This window comes from Choloepus didactylus, chromosome 13 (assembly GCF_015220235.1).
Source record: "Choloepus didactylus isolate mChoDid1 chromosome 13, mChoDid1.pri, whole genome shotgun sequence".
NCBI lineage: Eukaryota > Metazoa > Chordata > Mammalia > Pilosa > Megalonychidae > Choloepus > Choloepus didactylus.
This window is the reverse complement of record NC_051319.1, coordinates 63,517,721-63,540,564: the sequence shown is the minus strand read 5'-3', so window position 1 is coordinate 63,540,564 and position 22,844 is coordinate 63,517,721. Positions and strand designations below refer to the sequence as shown.

Below are 22,844 nucleotides of genomic sequence, written 5' to 3'. Positions count from 1 at the left end.
TGCCATGATTTTAAGGTCATTATATCAAGATGTGAAAATTAATCAGGAGGGAAGAGAGGGGTCATGCTAGGAGTGGAAGGAAATGGAAAGATAGCTTAGCCTGTCCCAGCAGGTTATTTTTTGGCTTCTCCTTGTTCTTTTCTCACCCAAAAGAGTCTGTGGCCAAGGGCTGACCCTGCAACTTAGCTGATGTGACATGAGACAATCCTACACACCCCAGACTGCACCAGTCAGTTTTGTCACCCTGCCATTCAAAATAGTTTGACCGTGCATGGGATTCATAAGAACACTGTGTGATTTCATTAAGGCCTTTGGGGATCTCTGACCACCCTAGATGTTGTTTAGTGCTCAAAATCTTTGGCCCTTATTCCTGAAAACTGGAGCCAATTAGGTGAACAAGTAGACATTACTCAAGTGGTAATCAGCCACAGAAAACGAAATAACTGAAATCCCAAGCACCTTTTCAAGCTAGAGACTTTTAAACAACTAAGGTCTCACTGGGTTTCCAAAAGAAACAGTTAAGCCAGTTGCCCAAACAACCGTCCTGAAATTCATAATTTCTCACACAGCTTTCCAAAATTTGGGTAGGCACCTCAACAGGCATGCAATAAAAATAAGACAACAATAATGTGTACCAAGCAAACCTAAGCATGGAAGCAATGACATATAGCTGAAGTGAAATTTGTCAGAAACAAAACGTTTTTCTAAAATTCTGACCTCCTCTCTAACGGCCCACCCTTCCAATCCAGGATAGTACTAACTGTCCATCCTTTTACTGCTAACCCTCCTTGTGCTCAGCTTTCCCCCTCTCCCACCTCCGCAGGACACCTCCTCTGCCATCATCCCTCTTCTCTTCTCTTCTCTTCCACCACTCTCTCAACATCAGTGCTCTCCTCTGGTCCTATAAAAGTCAACAAGCACTCACCCTCAAGAAACCTGCCTCTCTGACTATTCAAGGCCTTTCTTTTGTAGTCTACCCATCCTTTTTGAAAGAACGGTCTCTATCCTTGTCTCTAGGCCCTCCCTCGGCATTTATTCCTTCAGCCACCACAGCACGGCATCTGCCCCACCACCCAGTGGGCACTGCCCTAATTATGGCCACCAGTGAGCTCTGAGCTGGTAAATCTAGTGGGTACTTTTCAATCCCTTTTTTATAATGACCAAGACACAAAATTTGTCAACATCAACTGCCTCTCTTTAAATTTTCCTTCTTTGGCTCCCTTGGGTTTCCTACTATCTCTCTGACCACTTCTTTCCAGTTTCTTTGCTAGAGGCCTCCTTTTTTCTCCACCACATGGGACATACTTTGGCACAGTTCCTTCCTAAGAACATTCTTCCCTTTCCACCTTCCATGTTTTCGCAGGTGATCTTATCTACCCCCACATTGTCAACCATCACCTCTACATAGTACCGACACTGATGAGCAACATTTTCATGCAGCCATCCTAGACTACTTTAAATAGATTTCTTTCTACCATTTAAGCTCCACTGCAGAAAAATGTTATAATCCTATTTTCAAGTGCATTTGATTTTTGCTCTTGTTCCTTGTTTTCATCATATCTTCTAAGAAGTTTTTTTTTTTTTAATTAATAATAAATTCCTTCATGCTAAGACACTGCCTGTTGTTGGTATTTGGGAAAACTCAGTAACTTTTTTTGACAATTTAAGAGAGCATCAGGAACTACTCCATGTGGAGTCAGCCAAAAGATGAAAGTCCACACTGGTAGTGAGCTGCTAAAATTCAGAACCCACAGTACTAAATGATCTTCTACTCTGAGAAGTGGAGATTAAACATTTAAAAACAAAGTGATAGGAATGATAACTATTGAGGCAAAATTTACAAATTCTAAAAAATTACAAGAGAAATTTATCTTTCGGTGGGGCTGGTAGTCTGCAGTAAAACTTTTTCAACTCCAATAATGGCCTAATTTCAATTGCGAGCCAATAATCAATTACCACCAAAATAAATAAGTTGATTAAGAATGGAGTTTAGTCTTATATTTAAATTTAAACCACCAGGAAATTTAATACATGCTTAATTGTTATTATAGCATACCTTAAATTCTATAAGGGCAGAGACCTAGTCTGTATTATTCTCCCGAAGTCTAGCACTATGCCTGGAACTCTGTAAGTGTTTTATGAATGCTTGTTGAATGGATTGATACAAAAGGTAATTGTGCTTAAAAGGCAAAGTTTGTTAATTACCTGTATACTCAGACTAACAACTACCATGATTACCAGAGAAGACAAGAATGTCTAAGGCTATCTACAGAGCAAGAGAAGAACAAATAAAAAAGTTTGGCCATTTGCACATTCTTCTTGGGAATCACTCTATCCACAACACAGAGGAATCCACGGGGTAAGGTTGTTTTCTGCTTTCTAAGGCAGAGATGTCCAGACCGAGATCTGGAGTCTGGGGACCTGGGTTCTAATCCTGGGTTCTAATATGAGCTATGGACATCAACACACAATTCCTCTTTCCTGAATTATATTTTTCCTAACTCCTCTCCTGGCAGATGTTAGAGAAACAAGATAACACATATGGCATATGATGTTACAGCAGGGTATGAGGTTTTGAATAACATGGGACTGGAGAAGGGAGGAATGAGAGGTCACTTAGACACGAATACAGGACATTGCAAAAAGAATAGGTGGGGGATTTTGAACAGTTGAAACTAGATCATGTCAAGAAGCACTAAGGAAAATTTTAATACATGTAAACACCATGCCAACTGCAACGGAGAGCAGGGCTGATCAGTGTGGATGGCAATGAAGGGACTGAGGCAGCCAGGGGCCATGTGAACATCTCGGTCACCTAGGAGGAGCTGAAGCCAGTGTAGCAGGATTCATTTTACTCTGGTGGATCCTTGCTAGGGAGGGGCAGGCCAGATTCTTGGCACCTTGAATATCTTTATCCTCTATTCACACCTAGTATCAGGCCCAAGGATGTATTCTTTACCCCTTCCAATCCAATGCTCTGGCCCATTTAATAAAATGCAGGACATTTGTATTTTACATCCTCCTTCTTCAATGCCTACCACTGCTGAGTCTCCCACTGCCATGAAATGGCTCTTTGTCAAAATGCGACTAAATCTGGAGTAGTGGCATCAGACTGAGTTGAGTAAAAGATGGTTGTACCAGTTTGTGTATATTATAGCCTCCAGAAAAAGCCACGATCTTTGATACAGTCTTGTGGAGGCAGATGTATTAGTGTTGATAAGATTGGAATTCTTTGATTGAGTGTTTCCATGAAGATGTGACTCAAGCAACTGTCAGTGAAATGTTTGATTGGATAATTTCCATGAAGGTGGTATCCTGCTCATTCAGGGTGGGTGTTAATTGGATCACTGGAGTCCTATGAAGAAGTTCACAGACAGAGGACCAGAGAGCAACTGAGAGTGACATTTTGAAAAGGAGCTGCAGCTAAGAGAGGACACAATGCCCCAAAAGCAACATTTTGAAGAACGACATTTCGAAATGCAACCTGGGAGCAAGTGGATGCCAGCAATGTGCCTTCCCAGCTAACAGAGGTTTTCCGGACGCCAGTGGCCATCCTCCAGTGAAGGTACCTGATTGTTGATGCCTTACCTTGGACACTTTATGGCATTAAGACTGTAACTTTGTAACCAAATAAACCCCCTTTACAAAAGCCAATCCATTGCTGGTATTTTGCATAATGGCAGCATTAGCAAACTGGAACAGTGGTGCACACAAAACAGAAGGGGGGGTGTCAGATGTTTTAGTGAAGATGATGCCCAATTCATGGGGTGAAAAAATGTGAAAACTCACTGAAAGTGAGATTCATGTGCCATCATAATTTAGTTTTCTACTAGATGGTGGGTCAGACACCTTAGGAAAATGAATTCACATTTTGTGCTATAATTAGGTGGCAAGGGCTTGGGTCAAAGGGATGGTAGAGTGGAAGGACACTTATTTATCTTGATTTCACATGATTTTCTCTGACTCACAAAAATAGATTATCTAATTTAAAAGCAATTGTTGTCAGAGTGATACAGAAAGGCAACAACAATTCCCATGCAGAAGAACAATATATTTCACTTACTTCTATTTTTGTGTGTGTGCATATGTATGTGTATGTGTGTGTACCTATATGTATATATATGTGTATATATGTATGTGTGTTTACTTGTATATGTATGTATGCATATGTCTTAGTTTCCCAGCTGCTAAACCAATACTATCCAATAGGCTAGTGTAAATATATGGGGATTTATTGGCTCATGGTTTTGAGACTAGGAGAAATCCAAAATTGAAGCTGTTGTCAGCAAGGCAATAAAATTGTGGCAGTCTGGGGCTGGCTGCCTGGATCCTTGATCCTAACTACAAATGGGTTCACACCCACAGGACCAGGGGTTGGGATTTGTACACGCCTTTTGTGGAGAACATGATTCAGTTCCCAACAGTGTATGAATATGCATGTGTGTACATGCATGTACATCTATTTACATGTGATGTGTGTGCATATGTGTATATATACATATGCACATATACACATACATAGGTATACATAAATTCTCACTTTTTCTTCATAAAATCCAGGGCAATAGGTAGAGGTGATTACTATCATTTTATGGATGGAAAAGTTGAGGCACAATAAAATTAAGAGATTTGTTAAAGTTTTTTTTTGTTTTAGTTAATTTATTTATAATGGAAAACATACACCCTTACTTGAAAAAGGGATTTGAATTGCTTCTGACTGTGGGATACTGATGGGTGAGGTGACTGGTCCAGAAATTCTTCTTCTAAGCCTCAATGTTCTCATCTGCCAAACAGAGGATGATTGATAGAGTTGATGTGAAGCATAAACAAGACAACTGCCTTGAAGGGTTCAGTGTGGTGCAGGGCATAGTCAGCATCTGGTGAATAGTAAGTCTGAGTGAAACTGTTTAATAGACCCCTAGTTCAGCCTCTGCTTTATTCAAAGTAATCAGCCCTGTTTATAATTCTATTTTTGAGAACAGTAAAGTGGTTTCTCTTAAAATAAGAAACACAGCATGCTTTCTCATTACCCTGTGTAAAACAGTATTCCAGAGGGTTTTTGTTTTGTTTTTGCTTTAGTTTTAAGATAGAGCAATCTGACTCCCAAAGGGATAAAGAAACAAATCTGTAGACCCATTTGCAGTGACAGAGAATCCTTACTTGGACCCTTTGTGTTTATGTGTGTCATCATCTCTTCCTCACAGATATACAATTATTGCACAATGTCCTGCCTTTTTGAGGGCAGGGTTACAAGAATGTATAGTTTAAACTCTGTCTTTTGCAAAAGATGCACATTATTTGGAGTCTGGAAAACTTCAAATTAATTTGACTGCCTTCTGTGTTTTGTCTCATTAGGTAAAGGAAAGAAAGTTCTGGTTATTTTTTGTATCAATACACAGCTTGTGTTTTAATTACAACAAAAAGTAGGTACATAACCAGAAGGAAAAACCATGAAACAGAAAAGCCTAGATTGCATATAGGGCTACAGGTGGAGGATATGAAGGGGAGTTTTAAACTAGGGCATCTTCTTTGAAAATATCTTTTCAAATGTAGTGTACACTGCCTCCCCCCTCCCCCACACTTAATCAGGAAAAAGGCTTTAAGGCTGTCAGAGATGGAGATTATGGAACCCTAAAAACACAGGTATGCTTATGGAAGGTTACATTTCCTTTTACGCTAGTGAAAACACGTTCATTTTTCAAGTTTAGCATCTGAATAATCTCCATTTAGCCTTAAAAGCAGTTGCAACATTCATTTCTCCTACTTTACCTTAACAGGATGAGAACAGTCATTTCAATATTGAAAAGGTTATTTCAGCTTCTTTCCCCATGATATCATTATTCAAAAACAAAATGTTTCTAACATGTTTAAGGTTGAACATGGATCAGACTGAATGATGGTAATCTACCACGTCACAGAGGTTGCCAGTCAAAGTAAGTCTTCTTTAGTTTCAAGTGGCTTGAAATTGAAATACAGCACAATTTCTCATCATGGTACTATGGACATTTTGGACAAGATAATTCTTTGTTGTAGGGGATTGTCCTATGCATTGTAGGATGTTTTGTGGCATCCCTGGCTAAGAGGTACCACTAGACACCAGTAGCAGTTTCCCATTGGTGAAACCAAAAATTTCCTCAGTTATTGTCAAATGTCCCAAGGGGTGTGGTGCAAAATCACCTCATCTTGAGAACCACTGAAACAGATTATATTTCATCTTGGAGAGGCAGTCACATGTTGTGCCTCTGGAGACAGAGGGCTCCTAATTAGCTGGTGATCCCAGACAGGTTTCTTAACATCTCTGTGCTTCAGTTTCCTCAATTGTAAAATGAAGATAATCATAGTACCTTCTTTGTAGGACTGTTGTGAAGATGGAGATTAAAGCATGTAAATAATACTCACCACAAGGCCTGTCCTGTAAGAAGTGCTTAAAAAATGTTAGCTATTATTATTTCAACAATGCTATGCAATTTCAGCTTTCCCCTCCAGATTTAGGTTGAAATGTAGGTTACAGACCAAACAATAGAAACATACTTAGGAGAAAGTTTTGAGTGCAGTTACATGATTACAGATGGATATCTTTATTTAGTTTCAGAGTGGTTAAGTTACAGATACTCAACTATTGCACAGTCCTCCATCTCAATTTGCTAAACATCTTCAATTATTGCTTAACATATTTTATCGTTCAAGTGGAGATTCTTAATTCATCAAAATTATGGGCTGCTGCCAGATGATTCCTCTGAAAATACAAATGCTATGTTGTATTAAAAGAAAAAAATGTCTTGACATCATGCCTGGCCTTTTCTCTAGAGTCCTTTCTTCACCAACGGTTATATAAATATTATTGTAATATTCATTTAAATCATAACAAAAGCTACCATTTTTAAGAGCAACTTATTATGTGCCATGCTAAGCATTTCACATATTAATTCACTCAATCCTCTAAACATGTCTGGCGGGTATCACAGAGAGGTGAAGTTAATATGCCCAAAATCATCCAGCCAGCAAATGTCACAACAAAGTACAAGCCCAGGTCTGTCTGCCTTTAAAGCCTATACTCTTAAAACACATTATTAAAGCTCAGAGAGCTACCACCAAGCCCCTAATCTTAACACAATGTTTCCTTTCTACAGCCCCTTCCATCCTGTTCGCGGCCTCCCTCCCCAAGCAATAGTTCACTCTCCTTGCTTTTCCCCACTTAGCTGAATATACATTAAAGGGAGTGGTCATAAAGGAACCACAAGCTCTGAACACTTTAAAATCAAGCATCACGATAAAGAAGAGAGACAGGCAAAAGAGCCGACAGACAGACATTGTGGGAACGGAGAAACTAACCTCACAAAGCTTGCTTCATCTTAACGAGGCCCAATAAAATTTGCCCAGGACAGTGTTCATGATTTGCAAGGGGTAGAGATGGCCTAAGGGTACACTGACTGAGGAACAGAATGGTGAAATGTGGTGTATACATACAATGGAATATTGAGCAACTACAAGGAGTGAAGCTGTGAGACACCCCACGAGGTAAATGGATCCTCTAGACAGCATTTTGAGTAAAGTACACTAGAAACCAAGGCAAACACTATAATGCTCCATCAATATAGATTAACTACAATGTGTAAACTCAGAATTGGCTCTTAGAGCACAGCCTAACAGGGAAATGCTTATAATTGTGCCTAAAAGTCTCCCTGAGTGCCTCTTTGTTGCTCAGATGTGGCCCTCTCTCTCTAACTAAGCCACCTTGGCGGGTGATCTCGCTTCCTTTCTCCCTACATGGGACCTGACTCTCAGGGGTGTAAATCTCCCTGGCAATGCAGGATATGACTCCCGGGGATGAATCTGGACCCGGCATCATGGGATTGAGAACATCTTCTTGACCAAAAGGGGGATGCAAAATGAAACAAAATAAAGCTTCAGTGGCTGAGAGATTTCAAGTGGAGTCTGGTGGACATTCTTACACACTATATAGATAACAATTTTTGGGTTTTAATGTACTGGAGTAGCTAGAAGTAAATACCTGAAACTACCAAACTCCAACCCAGTAGCCTTGACTCTTGAAGAAGATTGTAAAACAATGTAGCTTACAAGGGGTGACAGTGTGATTGTGAAAACCTTGTGGATCGCACTCCCTTTATCAAGTGCATGGATGGATGAGTAGAATAATGGGGACAAAGACTGAAAGAAAAATAGGGTGGGATGGGGGCGATGCTTTGGGTGTTATTTTTACTTTTTTTTCTTATTCTTATTCTGATTCTTTCTGGTGTAAGGAGAGGGGTCAAAAATAGATTGGGGTGATGAAGGCATAACTATATGACAGTACTGTGAACAGTTGATAGTACACCATGGCAACTGTGTGGTATGTGAATATATCTCAATAAAATTGAATTTAATTAAAAAAAAAGTTGCCCAGGAGCTGAAATAGGGAAAGGCTAAATTCACATTTCCCTATTACAAAGACAGACTAATCCAAAGTTGGATGAAGTAGGTAATTCATCAGACTCATCCTAGTAATCCAATTCTTGTATACAATGTGCATATTATACTTCAAGTTAGGGAGCAAAATTTCTGCCAAAGGCATGCTAAAGTAAGCTCATCTTTTTGAGGCAATTTCCCTGTTGGTGGCCCAAAGCTCTAGGCCCCGAGACATCAATGGAAGGTCAGGTCACAAATTGTGATCTTGGAAGTCCTGGGCAAAAAGTTAACATGCTTGGTTCAGAATCCGCAAACTTTGAAAGTTTGCCTGGGCCACGAGAGGTCAACATGTTCGCTGGTCTGGCAGAATTGACTGCACGGCTCAGGATAAGCCACATGCAGCTCTAAGCAAGGTACATGCCATTCAGAGTAGCCACAAGTTAACCTGGAAGCAGCAGGATGTTTGTGAGTATTGTGAGACTAAGAGACTCATAAGCCCACAGCATCACAGAATTAAGCAGGACCTCAGAGGTCAGCTAGTCCAGTCCTCATCAATGCATAACTCTTCCTCATCATTCCCAACAAGCGCCAAACCTGTGCTTTGATACCTACAGTGACTGGAAGGATTACCTTGACTGTTCATCCACTAATAAATGCCAATTTGGCCATCCTTCAGTCTGCCTCCTTGTGGAGCCTATGGGACGTTAGCTATAGCAGAGCCAGCCGTATAAAGGGAACTAACATTTATAGGGTGTCTACTATATGCAGGCACTTTGTAAATCTACTTCATTGAATTATTTTGACAACACTGAAACAGATTAGGAGAGGGAGGCTCAGCAAGGTTAAATGCTTTGCCCACCCAAGACCACAGACAATTAAGTGGGATTCACTTCGTGGTCCAGCAGACCCCAGAGCACTTTGTCTGCCACACAGGATGTCTGCTGTCAATTTCTGGATTTAATTGGAAGAGTTTGCAAAATACGGACTATAAAGGAGAAAGCGGCCAACATAGTTGAAGGCAGAATAGCCTGAAAGCATTGCTTGTAAGTAAAAATACTTACAGATATGTCATCACTGAAGTCAATTTCATCCAAATCAAGATATTCAGGGGCTTCCATTATTCTTCTTTGAACATTTTGAGTCAGATCAAATACTTATAAATTCCTGGGCAAGACAGAAGCAGAAAAGACAGGCAAAATGGTGAGTTTTTTAATAACAACAACAACAAAATCTACTTTTAAACAAATAAAATGAGAATGGCAATTGGGGGCTAGTATTGCCCTTGAGCACATTTTCTCTCTTGGAATATCCCCAACCCGGGTGTCCAGGAGCAGGAGGCACAGCTCCTTTAGGGGTCTCCAAATGGCTCCCCAGCAAGCACCCAAGGTCTTTTGTTTTACTTGATTTATGTTTCATTGCCTTCACCAGAAATAATAGCTCAGGTCAGAATCTTTTCCTATGATCATGATTAGGTCACACTCAGCACTAACCACATTCTGGTTCAAAGTAGGGGCTTTGGGGATGGAGAACCATCCTGGAAACCTTAGGAAAACCATATTCAAATGTTTAGCATGGGCTTGTCCTTAGCTGCTACACAAGAGCATTGACTATTGTACCGCCACAATAATAATACAAGACAGATCTCAACCAGCCAACAATCATGGGCATTTCAGAATTTATGATACAACCTCAGTTCACAGTGCCTCACTCCAATTCTGAAAAAGAAAAAAGATCTAAGTGTAGTTTTAAACCAGGGAGTTGTTACTTTGTCCTCTGCTTCTAACAGCTTAGCTTCAGAAGCTCTGACTGTGCCCGAGTGACCTGAGTGCAGCCGCCCAACTCCGAGTCAGCACTCGCCTCAGGGCTGCCTATGGCAATGCTTTAAATCTCTCAAGGTAAGACACATCACCTCCCAGTTAATTTTCCCGTCACTTATCATCATCACCATTGGCAGTGGCAGTGGCACCTACAGATGTCAAGAACAGAAATATAGATCTGGCAGTGCCTTGGTATGCAGTTATCTTTCACAAAGGCAACTCTCAGATATCAAAATAGGATTCCATTTCCCAGAACTTGTCTTTCTCATTATAAAAACTGTCTTATGTCCCCAGACTTGATTATCTGAAATAGTTCATTTTCTCCTCTTTCAGTTCTCTAATCAGTGTGTACCTTGCTGAACAGAAAAGAATGCATTACTGGAAAGTGAAAATAAATCAAGGCTGGTAAAAATGGACCTACCAACATAAGATCAGAGTGTTAAAACACCTATTTTTAAAAGGAAAGCCTCATTTTGAAGGCATTGCTTTTCATTTTGAGATGATCCTTTTTTTTATCTACTCAAATGGTAAAATTACTATAATTTTACCCACACCTCCAACCCATTAACTAATTTAATTTTCTGCACTCCCACTCATCCACTTTCCATCTGCATACACCATTTTTTATAGTTTTAAAATTCAGAATGGATACAGAGTGGATCCAAGAAAGGATTAGGATGTTACTACTGTGCTCAAAAGAGGTTATCCATTTAGAATGAATAGTAAAAGTTCTTTGAAATCACTAAAAGGTTTAAAACAAAAAGAAAACCAGCTCAAATTTGTAAAAAATATGTAAGGCCAGGAATTTTATTATTTATGAAAATCAAAATTAGGTTCTTAAGCAAAGTGTTTGAGTATAAAAATATATCACTTTTCCTCACAGAAGTTTTCAGGGGAAAACACACACACTCATATTTGCAAATTACTCAAAATAACTCTCTTTTCCACTCTGATGGAATTTGAGAAAATCCAGACTCTTTGGATTTCAGCTCGTCAGCTAACAGACTTTCTTCCAATCCAATTTCTTTTCACTACATATGTAATCCAAGATGAATCATTCATTACAGACTCCATCCCCATGGTCTTGGTGAACACAAAGATGATGCTGGGTGCCAGGATGTGGTAGAGACAACACAGTATCAGCAGAAACATCGAAATACGGGGGGATGAAACAGAAAAATGTGCATCAAAGCTGGGTATCAAGTGGATCTTCAAATATATGGAAATACAAAGCTCAATTCAAAATGCAGATGAACACCTACTAACCAAGAGAATTAAAGAATAATCATTGAGTCCCTATTTGAGGGGCTCTGACAATCTAGAGAGCAATATATATTCAAGTTTAACCCTTCTAATGTAACATATCAGGGTGATAATATAAATCATGACATTGAAGCAGAAAGTCTTTGTACTTGGCCTTGGAGGGTGGTAGTGATGCTTTTTATTCTCTAAGGCTGAACACAAGAGTTACAACAGTTCCAGCCCATTACAGGAAGACCCGGGCTGCGGGCTCACATCTGTGTCTCAGTCAGTTGGATGGTCCAGACCAAGGAGTCCAATGTACCTGGGATGCTTTACTTCTCAACAATTGCAGCCTTCTTCTTCTTGAGCTTTTAGAATGTCTTGTCCAGCTATGACTCAATTCCTTCTGTCTCCCACCTCCTACCCACACCCAGCCCACAACAGAAGCCAACAAGATCCTTTCTTCAGGTCAATGGCAAGCTTGCTAACAGGATGCACAGCCACAGCTGTGATTTGTTTGGTCTTAGCAGTGTTTAAAAAAGTCAAATTGGTTGCCAACTTGTAGACCTTGGATGATTTCACATAAAATTCTGAATTTCTGGCTTCACTTTAAAACTATCCAAAGCACCGGCAACACAGGTCCATGTTCCCCATGGCAGCAATTGGCTGGAGCTGAGCAGCAGCTGCTTCTACCTGCGTATGAGGCATGTGCTGCCCAGTTCCCCAGCAGCCCCTCCCAGCCTGCTTCGCTCACTGACATGCCTTGCCTGGCCTGGGCATTTGAAAGTTTCATCCTTTGGAAGGAATTCAGCACTAAACAAGTTCCACCCCCCTCCCCACTTTTTTTCCATCGGTGCCTCCTGCCAAATGTTTACTTCATCAAGCTGAATTTGCATCCTAAGATTGTCTTAAATTCTGATACCACAAAAACAGCAAAATTAATTCTTACAAATAGAGTACCAGCATGTTACAGTTTGTTTATAGTGCCTTCATTTTACCTCTTAGTACTAGGGAAAGAATACCTTCACAAACACAATGAAATGTTATGAGATGGGGATTATATTTCTTTCGCTTTACAACCACAGGAAGGAAGTGTTCTTGCTTTGTTGTGATTCGTGTTGTGGATTTATATGGTGCCACTTCACTGTTGTGACTAGATAGGGAAAGGGGAAGGCAGGAAGTTGTGCCAAGTTCAAGTCCAGAAAAAGACCTAAAGCCATCCTCTGCCCAGCCCAGCAGCTTGGAGGCAAGGGGCTGACCCTGCTCAGGGCCAACAAGAGTGGGTGCAGGCCCAAGAGAAAATATTTTTCAGGCTCTCCCAAAAGGGGAGTTCAAAATCCTTTACAGGATGTTTTTATTTATATACATCATAGTCTGCCATGGGCCCCTTTGGGAACTCAGGAACCAGTCATTGATAAATATCTACCGCACCCCTACCCTATCACCCCTGACGCTACAAGCTGCAGTGACTTGGCCCAGATTTTCTGAGGTCCCCGAAGGCTTTCTTTTGTATCGTGTTGCCCTGCCTCCTAATACCTCTCACAAGAGTTGTCTAACTCAAATACTTTTCACTGACTGAAATCATTCCACTTCAAGCTTAACTGGGCTTTTAGTGTCTCACCAATGACAATGGTAACTTTTAATTTGTTATTCATTAGGGTAGATGTGTGGTTTTCTCGGTTTTTTTTTTTTTTAGAGGGGACAGGTGAAGACAGAAGCTGCAGAAGCTGGCCAGGGCATGAGAGAATAGCTAAAGATAAAGGAAACATTTTCCAATGGCTTAGTTCTCCTAATTTGGGTAGAAAAATTTATGTGCAGACAAGAAGAAAAAATGTTAGAAAGTGGGGACACTGGACTGGCTTGCTGGGACCCGTATGCAGAGCGGAATCTACTGGTTACACCTTGCCCCCCTCTTTCGATGTGTTCAAGACACCGGCAGAAATCTTCCCTGAACTCCAAACTGATGCCCCACTTGAGGAGACATAACGAGCATCAACTATAGTCGATGCCTGTATGAGTTTTCCTGCTCTCATAGAATTGTTTTCCTCTTTTTTTCCTTTTAATTTAAACAGTTTTATTCCCACACCATATAATCCATCCTAAGTGGACAATCAATGGCTCTTGATATAATCACCTAGTGGATACAATCACCACAGTCAATAGGAGAACATTCTCATTTCTTCTGAAACAAACAAAAGTCCCACACCCCTTATATCCCCCTATTATTGACATTTAGCCTTGGTATGGTGCTTTTGTTACAATTAATGAAAGAATATTACAAAATTACTGTTGACTATAGACCTTAGTTTGCATTAATTGTATTTTTTTCCATACACCACCCTATTATTAACACCTTGCAATAGTGATGTAGGTTTGTTTTAGTTCATGGAAGAACTTTCTTATATTTGTACAATTAGCAACCATCATCGTCTACTCAAGTTTCACTGTTATGTAGTCCCCGTTTTTATCCTCTAGCTTTCCTTCTAGCGACACACATGCCCCTAGCCTTCCTCTTTCAACTACGCTCATACTCAGCTTTGTTACACTTACTGTTATTTCTCACAGGATTTTGATAAATTGCCAGGAACAGAAGTGCCTCCAGTGCCTATTAAAGTGTGTGTGAGGGGCTCATGCCCCTAATGGGTCTATCAACACCATGTCACCTTCTCATAATAACCTCAGAGATGACTCAACTGCTTCCTTCAAGAGAAGATTCATTTGGGAAATAACTCGAAGTAATTCCGGGTCAAATCTGAGGCCAAAAAAGTAGGCAAGCAATTCAAAAAATAATCCCCCACCCCGCAAATGTGATTTTCAGGTGATAGTTTTAATTTTTTTTGTTGTGACTTGAGATCTGCCTCTGAAAATAACTGTATACGAACACTTCCAAAAATGTTTTGGGAAATGGCAGATCACTGGAAAATGCGTGGAGCAGCCAACATAATTTCTTTGAGGAACTATACTCTTTTTAACACACATTCTGGTGTGCTTGGCTCATAAAAAAGCTCACTGATTTGTGACTACAGTCACATATCACATAAATTGCTCCACTGAAATTCTTCTAAAAATGCATTGCCTCACTCCATTTTACAAGGAGTCAGCATAGACTCATTTTGAAGGCTCACATTACACAGATTTCTCCTTTTCTGCCAAAGTCACTATTGCTACATTTACCAGTATACCATGAGGTCCAGTAATCAAATGTAAGTTGGGCTTGTCAAAATAAGTGAGTAGGTGCATTTAGTGATGAGGTCACCTTAATTGATATGCATTACAATTCACTTCTTGACTCTTTAATCCACTTGGGAAAACACAGCAGTTCCCTACACACACACACACACACACACACACACACACACACACAAACCCCTGCCAAATTTGTACTGGGATTAATTTTCAGTTTAAAGCCTGCACATAGATATTGGACTTACTTTCTCCAATATAACAAGAGCTCAAAAAAAAAAAAAAATCACAAATTAAGTACTGGAAGACTTGGGTAGGAAAAAAAAATGGAATATATGAAACACTGTCCCCAGTTGGCTCAGTAGCTTGGCTGGCAAGGAAGCAACTCATTCCAAATGTTGGATTCAGTTTCTTTCACTCTTTGATTCAGCAGTGGCCAGAAGCATGGCAATCACTAAAGGCCTAGTTCTGAAGCAGAAAAATGATAGAGGCAAGAAATTTCTACTGGAAAGAAGCAAATGAAGGAAAACCAAGAAGTACAGATCAGAAGGAAAGGGGCAGGGGGAGCACAAGCTCAGTAGATTTCGTCCACTTCATTTGACAAATATTTCTGAACGCCCCGGCAGTATGGAGCATACGGTGCAAGGGAATCAGACAGGGAAACAGCACAATGTGGTACTTGCTGAGAAAAAGAAAACACAGGAGGTTGAGAAATGAGGGAAGTCTGCCTGGAAAAGGCAAGGTCTGATCTGGAAGCTGAAGGCTGTGGAGAATCACCCGGGCAGTGAGTGGTGAAGGGAGTGTTAGGGGTGAGGAGTAGTGTTCCGGGCAGCGGTGACAACACTGGTTTTTGTTGGATACCATATAAAGAGGGATAAGATTGATGTAGTCCCTATTGCCATATTTTGCTTCTAAAAAGGGGCATCAAAGGGCAAGGGCCAGGGAAGAGTGGTCAGGGAAGTATTTCCAAAGCCAGAGTGTAAATAGAGCACATCTTCCTGGAGTATCAAATTTTCTGGCAGGGTTGGAAAAAATGCAAGTGAACATTTAATATTAAACAGGAAATGTCAGTGCAATATACTGTGCCTACTCCAGCTTCTGGGGAGGGATACTGCATTTCCTCCCTACCCACCCTTGAGGAGAGCTTGCAAAGAAAAAATTATGAAGCAAAACTCTGTGCCACTGTCTGGGTTTGGGTGCTTTTATGTATACTCTCTCGTGCGCTTGTTTTGTCTCATAAAGCTCCTAGGAGACAAAGGTCTTTATAACCTCCTTTGCAGAGATGAGGAAACCAAGGCTCAGAGAGGTTCTGTGATTCCCTTACGGTCACAGAGTAAGGGCTTCTGGATTTCAGTCTAGTATTTTTCTTCCTTATTTCAGCCTGCCAAAACTGCAATGGTAAAGTAACACTGCATCTGTATGAAACATTTTTTTAAGCCACCTTCAACATCTACTTGCCTGATTTTAATTATTTCAACTCTGTGGGGATGGCAAAGGGTGTGTGTCATGATTTGCAATCATATCCTTCTTATTTTACAGAAGGCAAACTTAAGAACGTTGGTCAGCATTATATACTCCTAAGCAGACAAGTCATTTCCTGCTAAAGAGTCTGGAGATCTCCTGATCTGCTGCTGGACTGCTCTGAAACATGGGTGAATCTTGGAACCATCTAGGTCAATGTTCCACGGACATCCATAGCCCTGAATTGTATTCTTCTGGGTGTTTCCAAAACATGACTCCAAACAAATAGCTCTTTTCTTCTTTCAAGTAGACGCTGAACAAAAATGTTAGGCATGATCATCATCATTAAAGAAAAGTGTATAGACCATTGTGTACCTAACACATCTTACTATCTTAGTTTGCCAGGGCTGCTGAAATAAATACCACAGACTGGTTGGCTTAAACAACAGGAATTTATTATCTCACAGTTTTGGAGGCCACAAGTCCAGAATCAAGTGTCAGCAGGATCAGGCTTCCTTTGAAGTCTGTAGCGTTCTGGTGGTGGCTTGCCAGCAGTGACTCCATCCCTGCCTCTGTCACGTGGCCATCTGTCTTCTGTCTCCTCCTTGGGCTTCTACTGACTGCATTCGAAACTCCTCTGTTTATAAGGACTCCAGTCATCTTGGATGCAGGCTCGCTCACCCTGATTCCATTTGGCCTCATCTTAATAGATCTTATATACAAGATACTATATACAAATGAGTCAGGACCTCTCAGAACCAGAGTTAAGGACTTGATATGATCCCATTTACAAATGAGTTCACACCACATGATTGGGGCTTACGACTCGAACCATGTCTTGTGGAGGACATGAGTCAATCCCCAACACCAACTCACAGGTAGCTGAAAACTGGCATATAAAACATTATATTCAATATCTAGTTGGTTCAATATTTCAGCTTCACCTTCAAATAAAAATTTATATAACCAGCTTTCCTTTAGTCTTATTAAAAAGGTAAGTAAGGTAACATGGTACTAGAAAAATCTTATTATAGAGATCAGGATTGTTCTGACAAATACTTCTAAAGATTGGTCTTTTTGTAGTCCTGAGCCCTAATTTGTAGTTCAAAATTCTTACCAGTGATTTGAAGGTCATTCCATTATTTCTAAAATCTAAATACTAGGAACAAACTGCCTTATACTAGAATTCTGCAGTTGGAAAAGACCTGCTTTTCAGCTTAAGGTAGACAGACATATTTTATATATTGTTTAACGTGTGTGTGTGTGTGTGTGTGTGTGTGTGTGTGTGTGTGTGTGTGTGTGATTTAAAGGGAGTTTAACATCTAAAATTCTTTTTGGAAGAATCCACATTCACAGCAGCTGTGCAAGAGAAGATAAAAGAATGTGCAATAGAAAAACAAATACATGCAAACAAACAGAAAACAATAGAAAAAATATTGTGTTCTGTTCTGGGCACCACTTCTTAGGAAGCCACAAGCAAACAGGAGTGTACAAAAACAGAGTAAGGAAGCTCAATCAGAGCTTGGAAAACTCTGTCTCTTGAGGTCCAGCTAAAGAAATCTCCAATCCAGAGAAGATAAAAACTCTCTCCTCTCTAAGAATCTAAAGAGCCATCAGATTAAAAGAAAAGGATTTGACTTGAAAAGCAGATCTTAGAGGAAGTTTCAGGGACACCAACTTCAGCAAATGATTCCTAGCAATGCCATGCTTAATGGAATGGGCTGCTTTATGAAATCACAACCACCTCAGCAAAAAATTTTCCAGAGGTTTTGCGGGGGGATTGCCCATCAGGGAGGAAGACGAGAATCCTGCACTGGGAAGGAGGAATGGATAGCACTGGGAAATGCCCTTGAAACTGAACCAGGACCTTGGGACTGTCCCTGACCAAGTTTTACTGTTTAGCCCTCTTCAGGTTGCTACTATAACAATGTCTGTTGAACTTCCCGTACTCTCTTTTCATCTGCTGTCCTGATTCCACCAGGAATGTAAATGAAATCTTGGAGGTTAAGGACAGAGCAAAAGTGAAAATAAAAAGAGAACTGGGATATATTTTTCATTTAGTGAGCACATGATTTACTCTCTCATTGACTAAAACTTATCAATTCCACAAGGACAAACATTATGATCTAGTGAGGTCCAAACAAAAAGAAAATATCTGGGAAGAAAAAGGAAATACTTCCAGTGCTGGGAAGTTGAGAATGGGCTTAAGCCAACCATGTCTTGTACTGGCTTCTGGAAAGGAATTTTAAAATGATTTGGGAACTGTATCCCTTGCTCAGTTACATACAGGACAACTATCCAAATCCAAGTTTCAAATTCTTGGCACACCTGAAGTAGTCATGCTTTTCTCTTGATTTTGCAAAGATTAGTTAGTTTCTACAGTGGATTTTTTTTGTGTGTGTGTGGCAATTATTACTGAAAATATATGGAGCACAGGTGACAATCCTGATTCCCATTTTGGAGAGAAGCAGACATAATAGGAATATGCATGGGGAACACAGGAGATGACAGGAGTCTTTTATCCAGGCTTCATTCTCATACCTCTGATTGTGAGGTTAAACTTCTGAGCAACCTGAGACCAGTGGTCCTCAGACTTTAGCGTGCATGGGAATCACCTAGAAGCCTCCCTAATACACAGATTACAGGAGGAAGAGTTTCTGATTCAGTAGGTCTGGGATGGGGGCCGAGAATCTGTACTTCTAATAAGTTCCCAGGTGATCTGATCCTGCTGGTCTTGGGACCACACTTTGAGAACCTCTATCTAAGATCAATGGCTGTTCCCAGCCCCGGCTACATCTGCACTTAATTAAAAGATGGTGACCTCTTCTCCACATCCCCACTCTCCCCAGATGTTAACTTCATTACACAGGATCCATGCCTAGTGCCCCTCTGATTAAACTGCCTCAGTGGACTCAACTAAACACTTCCCATGAAGACCACCCAGACATCTTAATCTGTTTTCTCTTTGTAATTCCTTGCACTATATAAGGGACAGGCATTGGCCCACAAATCCCTACAGAATTTGGGCCTTGGTTACTCTAAAATTTCCTTTATCCATAGCATCTCATGGCCATAAAGATGTTCCAAGTCCCCCCTGTTAATAAGATCCACATTTTTATTTTTAGAGAAGAGATTTCAATTCAGGAATATCCGTTTACTAGAATTGCAGTATAATAAATCCCGAGTCTACCAATATGAAAGGAAACTGAAAAAACGCAAGAACCTAATTAGAATTAGCATAAAATGTCACCGTTAACAACATGTATGTCTAAGATATTGCAAATAATTACTTATTGTATACAAAGCAGTACAAATGGGTAAACTGGCTAACTGTGAAAAATATTTATTTTAAGTAGAGATGTAATGTGTTTATTTTTATTGAATCCACATCCAGACATCAAATTATTGTGAGGATTTTTCTCATTTGTGCAATCTGTAATTATATCAATCTAAAAACCGTAAAAGGAAATTAAGTCTCTAGAAAATAAAGGTCCTTTTACAGAAGAAAAGGGTATACTTATATATATACTAAGGTGTTGCAAGTCTAGTCTGCTGTCTGCCATAAACAAATATTTGTATATCTGCACATACACACACAGTATGAGTTAACAAGCACTAATTATTTAATTCAATGCTTTTTTCCTAGCCCTAATTTACTAAAGACACTTAGGGAGAAGACAAAGAACAAAATCTTCTTCCAGCTTAAATGAGGTACTATTATTATGAGTGCAAGAACTGACAGCTGCATACCTACCTAATGTACTTCCACTGTGTCAAAGCATTTCAAGAAAAACTGAGATGAAAACATAAGATTACTGTTAAGTAAGCACCTTTTGGAATTCAGCTAGGAAGTGTTATCCTCAGAATCAATATGTTGTTTTTAGCACAACACCTTGCACACAGCAAATATTTAATATGTTAGTTATGTTGAGTTCATTTCCAGACTCAGATCAATGTTGAGTCACTTTAGGATCTCTATATTAAAAATCTTGGTATCATCCTACATAACATAATTACTCTTTTTCTTTCAGTTACAATAACTTAGTGTTTACATATCTTCTTTTTACACAGTTGCCCTCAGAAGTCTATTTTTGGAGAACAGTCAATTTCTTAGTTCCCCTTTCAGAACTGTTGATGAGGGCTGTTGATGAGGGTCAGCTTCCCAATGATTAAAATCAAGTTCTTTTGCCATTAAGTGTACGGAGAAAGAACAACATTAGCAGGCTGTAGTGTGGATATTTTCTCTTTGGCACCACACGAGGACACCAACTTCACTTTGTAATTAACCAACATTAGCAGGAAAGGACTGAGTGCAGAGAAGCCTGAAGAGAGGGCTGTGAGAGCAGCTGGAATAAAGACATACACTGCCAAGTCTTTCAAGAAATAGACTAAGATAAAGTGAGAAATCCAAAGTGGAGTGATCAGCAACATTAATAAAATACTGTACTTGGCCCCTCTAAAGATTTCAATTTCTGAATCATCTTCTCCAATCCAGATGTCACCATATGTCATCGTCTTTCTCTCCCAAAGGAGGAAAGACATACAGAAACAGACAAAGACTAAGATGGCTAAAGGAAGAATATCAATAAGAGCCAGAAATATTTTCCCATAGTAAAATTCTATCTGCCTGTTTCCAAAGTCAGTTAGGCAATCTGTGTATATCCTATTAGTAGACAAGGTGTCTGTATCATTTCCTACATTCAGGTATTCTACTTTTCTAGTATAAATTAAGACCGGGATGTACACCGCCACACCAGCCACCCAAAGAGCAGAAACTACCTTCAAGGAATGCTTCTGACAGTCCAGGTTTGGAAGCTCACTTAAGGGGTGGACAACTTGGTAAAGCTTACAGTGGAAAAGTAAAGCAAAGTGTGACAGGAACCAGATGGCCAGTGATGTAGTCAGGGCTGCTGTGAAGTGTAGAACTTTGCAGCCGGCAGAATCCAACATGAAACCAGAAGAATAAATAATTTTCATGATGTTCACCACCAAGTTTTTAATAAGGTGGACAAATATGAGACTGAAAATTAGAAGAAAGGATGTCTGTAAGCGCCTGGTGATACACTTCCTCGTAGAATAAAATAAACAAGTGTTTCCAACAAAGCTCACAAGAATTAGAATGGTACATGCAGTGATCTCTAGCACATCTGCAGATGGCTTCATGGTATATGGCAAATCACTCATCCCAAGTGTCCTTCTCTCTTCAGTTTAAGTCATTAGGCTTTCAGAAAACCTTCAAGGGGTCTTTAGTGAGAAGACCTGACTTTTTTTCTTTTAATCCACAATGTTGACTAAATCATCAACTGGTATCATCCTAACAGTTCAAAGATCCTCTGCAAACAGAATTCTGCTTGCTCTAGTGAGAAGATGCTGAAAACAGAACTACTTCCCAAGAGGATTGTTTTATTATCTCCAGGGGACTTAACTATGATGAGAAACACCAGGTATCAACACTTAATTAAGAGTTCTGAGAAATGTATTAATAGCACTACAATGCAGTTTCCTAGATACAGTGTGATGCACTTCTTTAACAACCATGGGGAGAATAAAATTAAATTTCTCATAGAAGGGAAAGGTAGCAATGGTCAAAATCATCCCTCTCCACTCATGGCAGAAAAGAAAGAAAGAAAGAAAGATGAAAGGAAGAAAAAGAAAAAGAAAGAAAGAAAGAAAGAAAGGGAAGGAGGGAGGAAGGAAGGAAGGAAGGAAGAAAGAAACAGGGATGCTAAATAACAATGAAGATTTCCAAATAAAAGAAAAAATGACAAGTTAAGAATGAAGGGATAACACAACAGATTTATACAGATAGAGCAGTTTTCTAATTTCTTCACCATTTTTTTGTGAGGCAGGGATAGTCTTACTTGCTCTAATGATCTCTTGAGGTTGTTAGGAATATAAAAGATGATAGAAAATGCTTGAGAAGGAAAGAAGGAAGGGAGGGGAAGAGGCATGGAAGGAGAGACACACTTTATAAACATGGATGTATACCCATGACCAAATCTCTAAACTTTTGATTAAAGAAACATTCTGCCAATTGGGAAAGTGGGGGCACGAGGGGGAGGAGACCTTCCCCCTTAGAGTGCAAGGGGCTGGGAAAGATTTCTGTCCTAAATATGATCAGGGACTATGGAGCAAGGACAGAAAAATGTCACTGAACACATTGGGCATTAACTCACTTTCTGGATGAATCCTGCTGGCCAAGTATATCACAACGATTCATTCTAGGGATACAGTCTGTCTTTCCCTCCACTGCCTGTGCTTCTAAGTTTTGCTATCAATCATCATCAATCATGCTAAAAGCTACTGAGTAATGGAGATGGGTTTCAAAGCCAGCTATACTTGACTTCCAAAACCACTGGTTTTTAGTGCCTCTCCAAATGTCCTGCCAGCTGGTAGACTTTCCGTTGACTATTCTTGATTTCTCTTTAATGATTTACAATAGGTACACCCAACTTATAGTGGCTAGAAGACACTTCTTTTGAAGAGTTTTCTTGGGTTTACAATAAATGCATCATGCAGATTTTTGAATGGCAATGTCTTCTCCCTCTTCTATCCATGATAATAAGAAATATATGAATGTTTACATCAATTCTCTGCCTTTCACACCTCATAAAGATCTCCAAGCATTCTGCAAACCAGTTCAAGATGCTTTATTTGAAATTGAAAAAGGCTGTCTCCAGCAGTAGTTAGCCCCCAGTTACTGGCAGAATTTAAGTTGTGGCACAAGGATTGCCT

At 39.9% G+C, this 22,844-nt stretch overlaps 2 protein-coding genes across 4 annotated transcripts in view; both read right to left on the bottom strand.

Annotated features, from left to right (window-relative positions):
• LOC119508109 (synuclein alpha interacting protein) overlaps nucleotides 1-22,844 on the bottom strand; it is a 144,292-nt gene that overhangs the window by 62,236 nt on the left and 59,212 nt on the right. For all 3 annotated transcript variants that reach the window (XM_037801566.1, XM_037801564.1, XM_037801567.1), the window contains one exon: nucleotides 9,468-9,570. In XM_037801566.1, the coding sequence (XP_037657494.1) occupies nucleotides 9,468-9,524 (57 nt within the window). In that variant the 5' untranslated portion in view covers nucleotides 9,525-9,570. The remainder of the gene's footprint in view (nucleotides 1-9,467; nucleotides 9,571-22,844) is intronic.
• On the bottom strand, nucleotides 20,301-21,670 carry LOC119508110. Its single transcript, XM_037801568.1, has one exon. The coding sequence runs from the start codon at nucleotides 21,291-21,293 to the stop codon at nucleotides 20,301-20,303; it is 993 nt and encodes a 330-aa protein (XP_037657496.1). The 5' UTR covers nucleotides 21,294-21,670.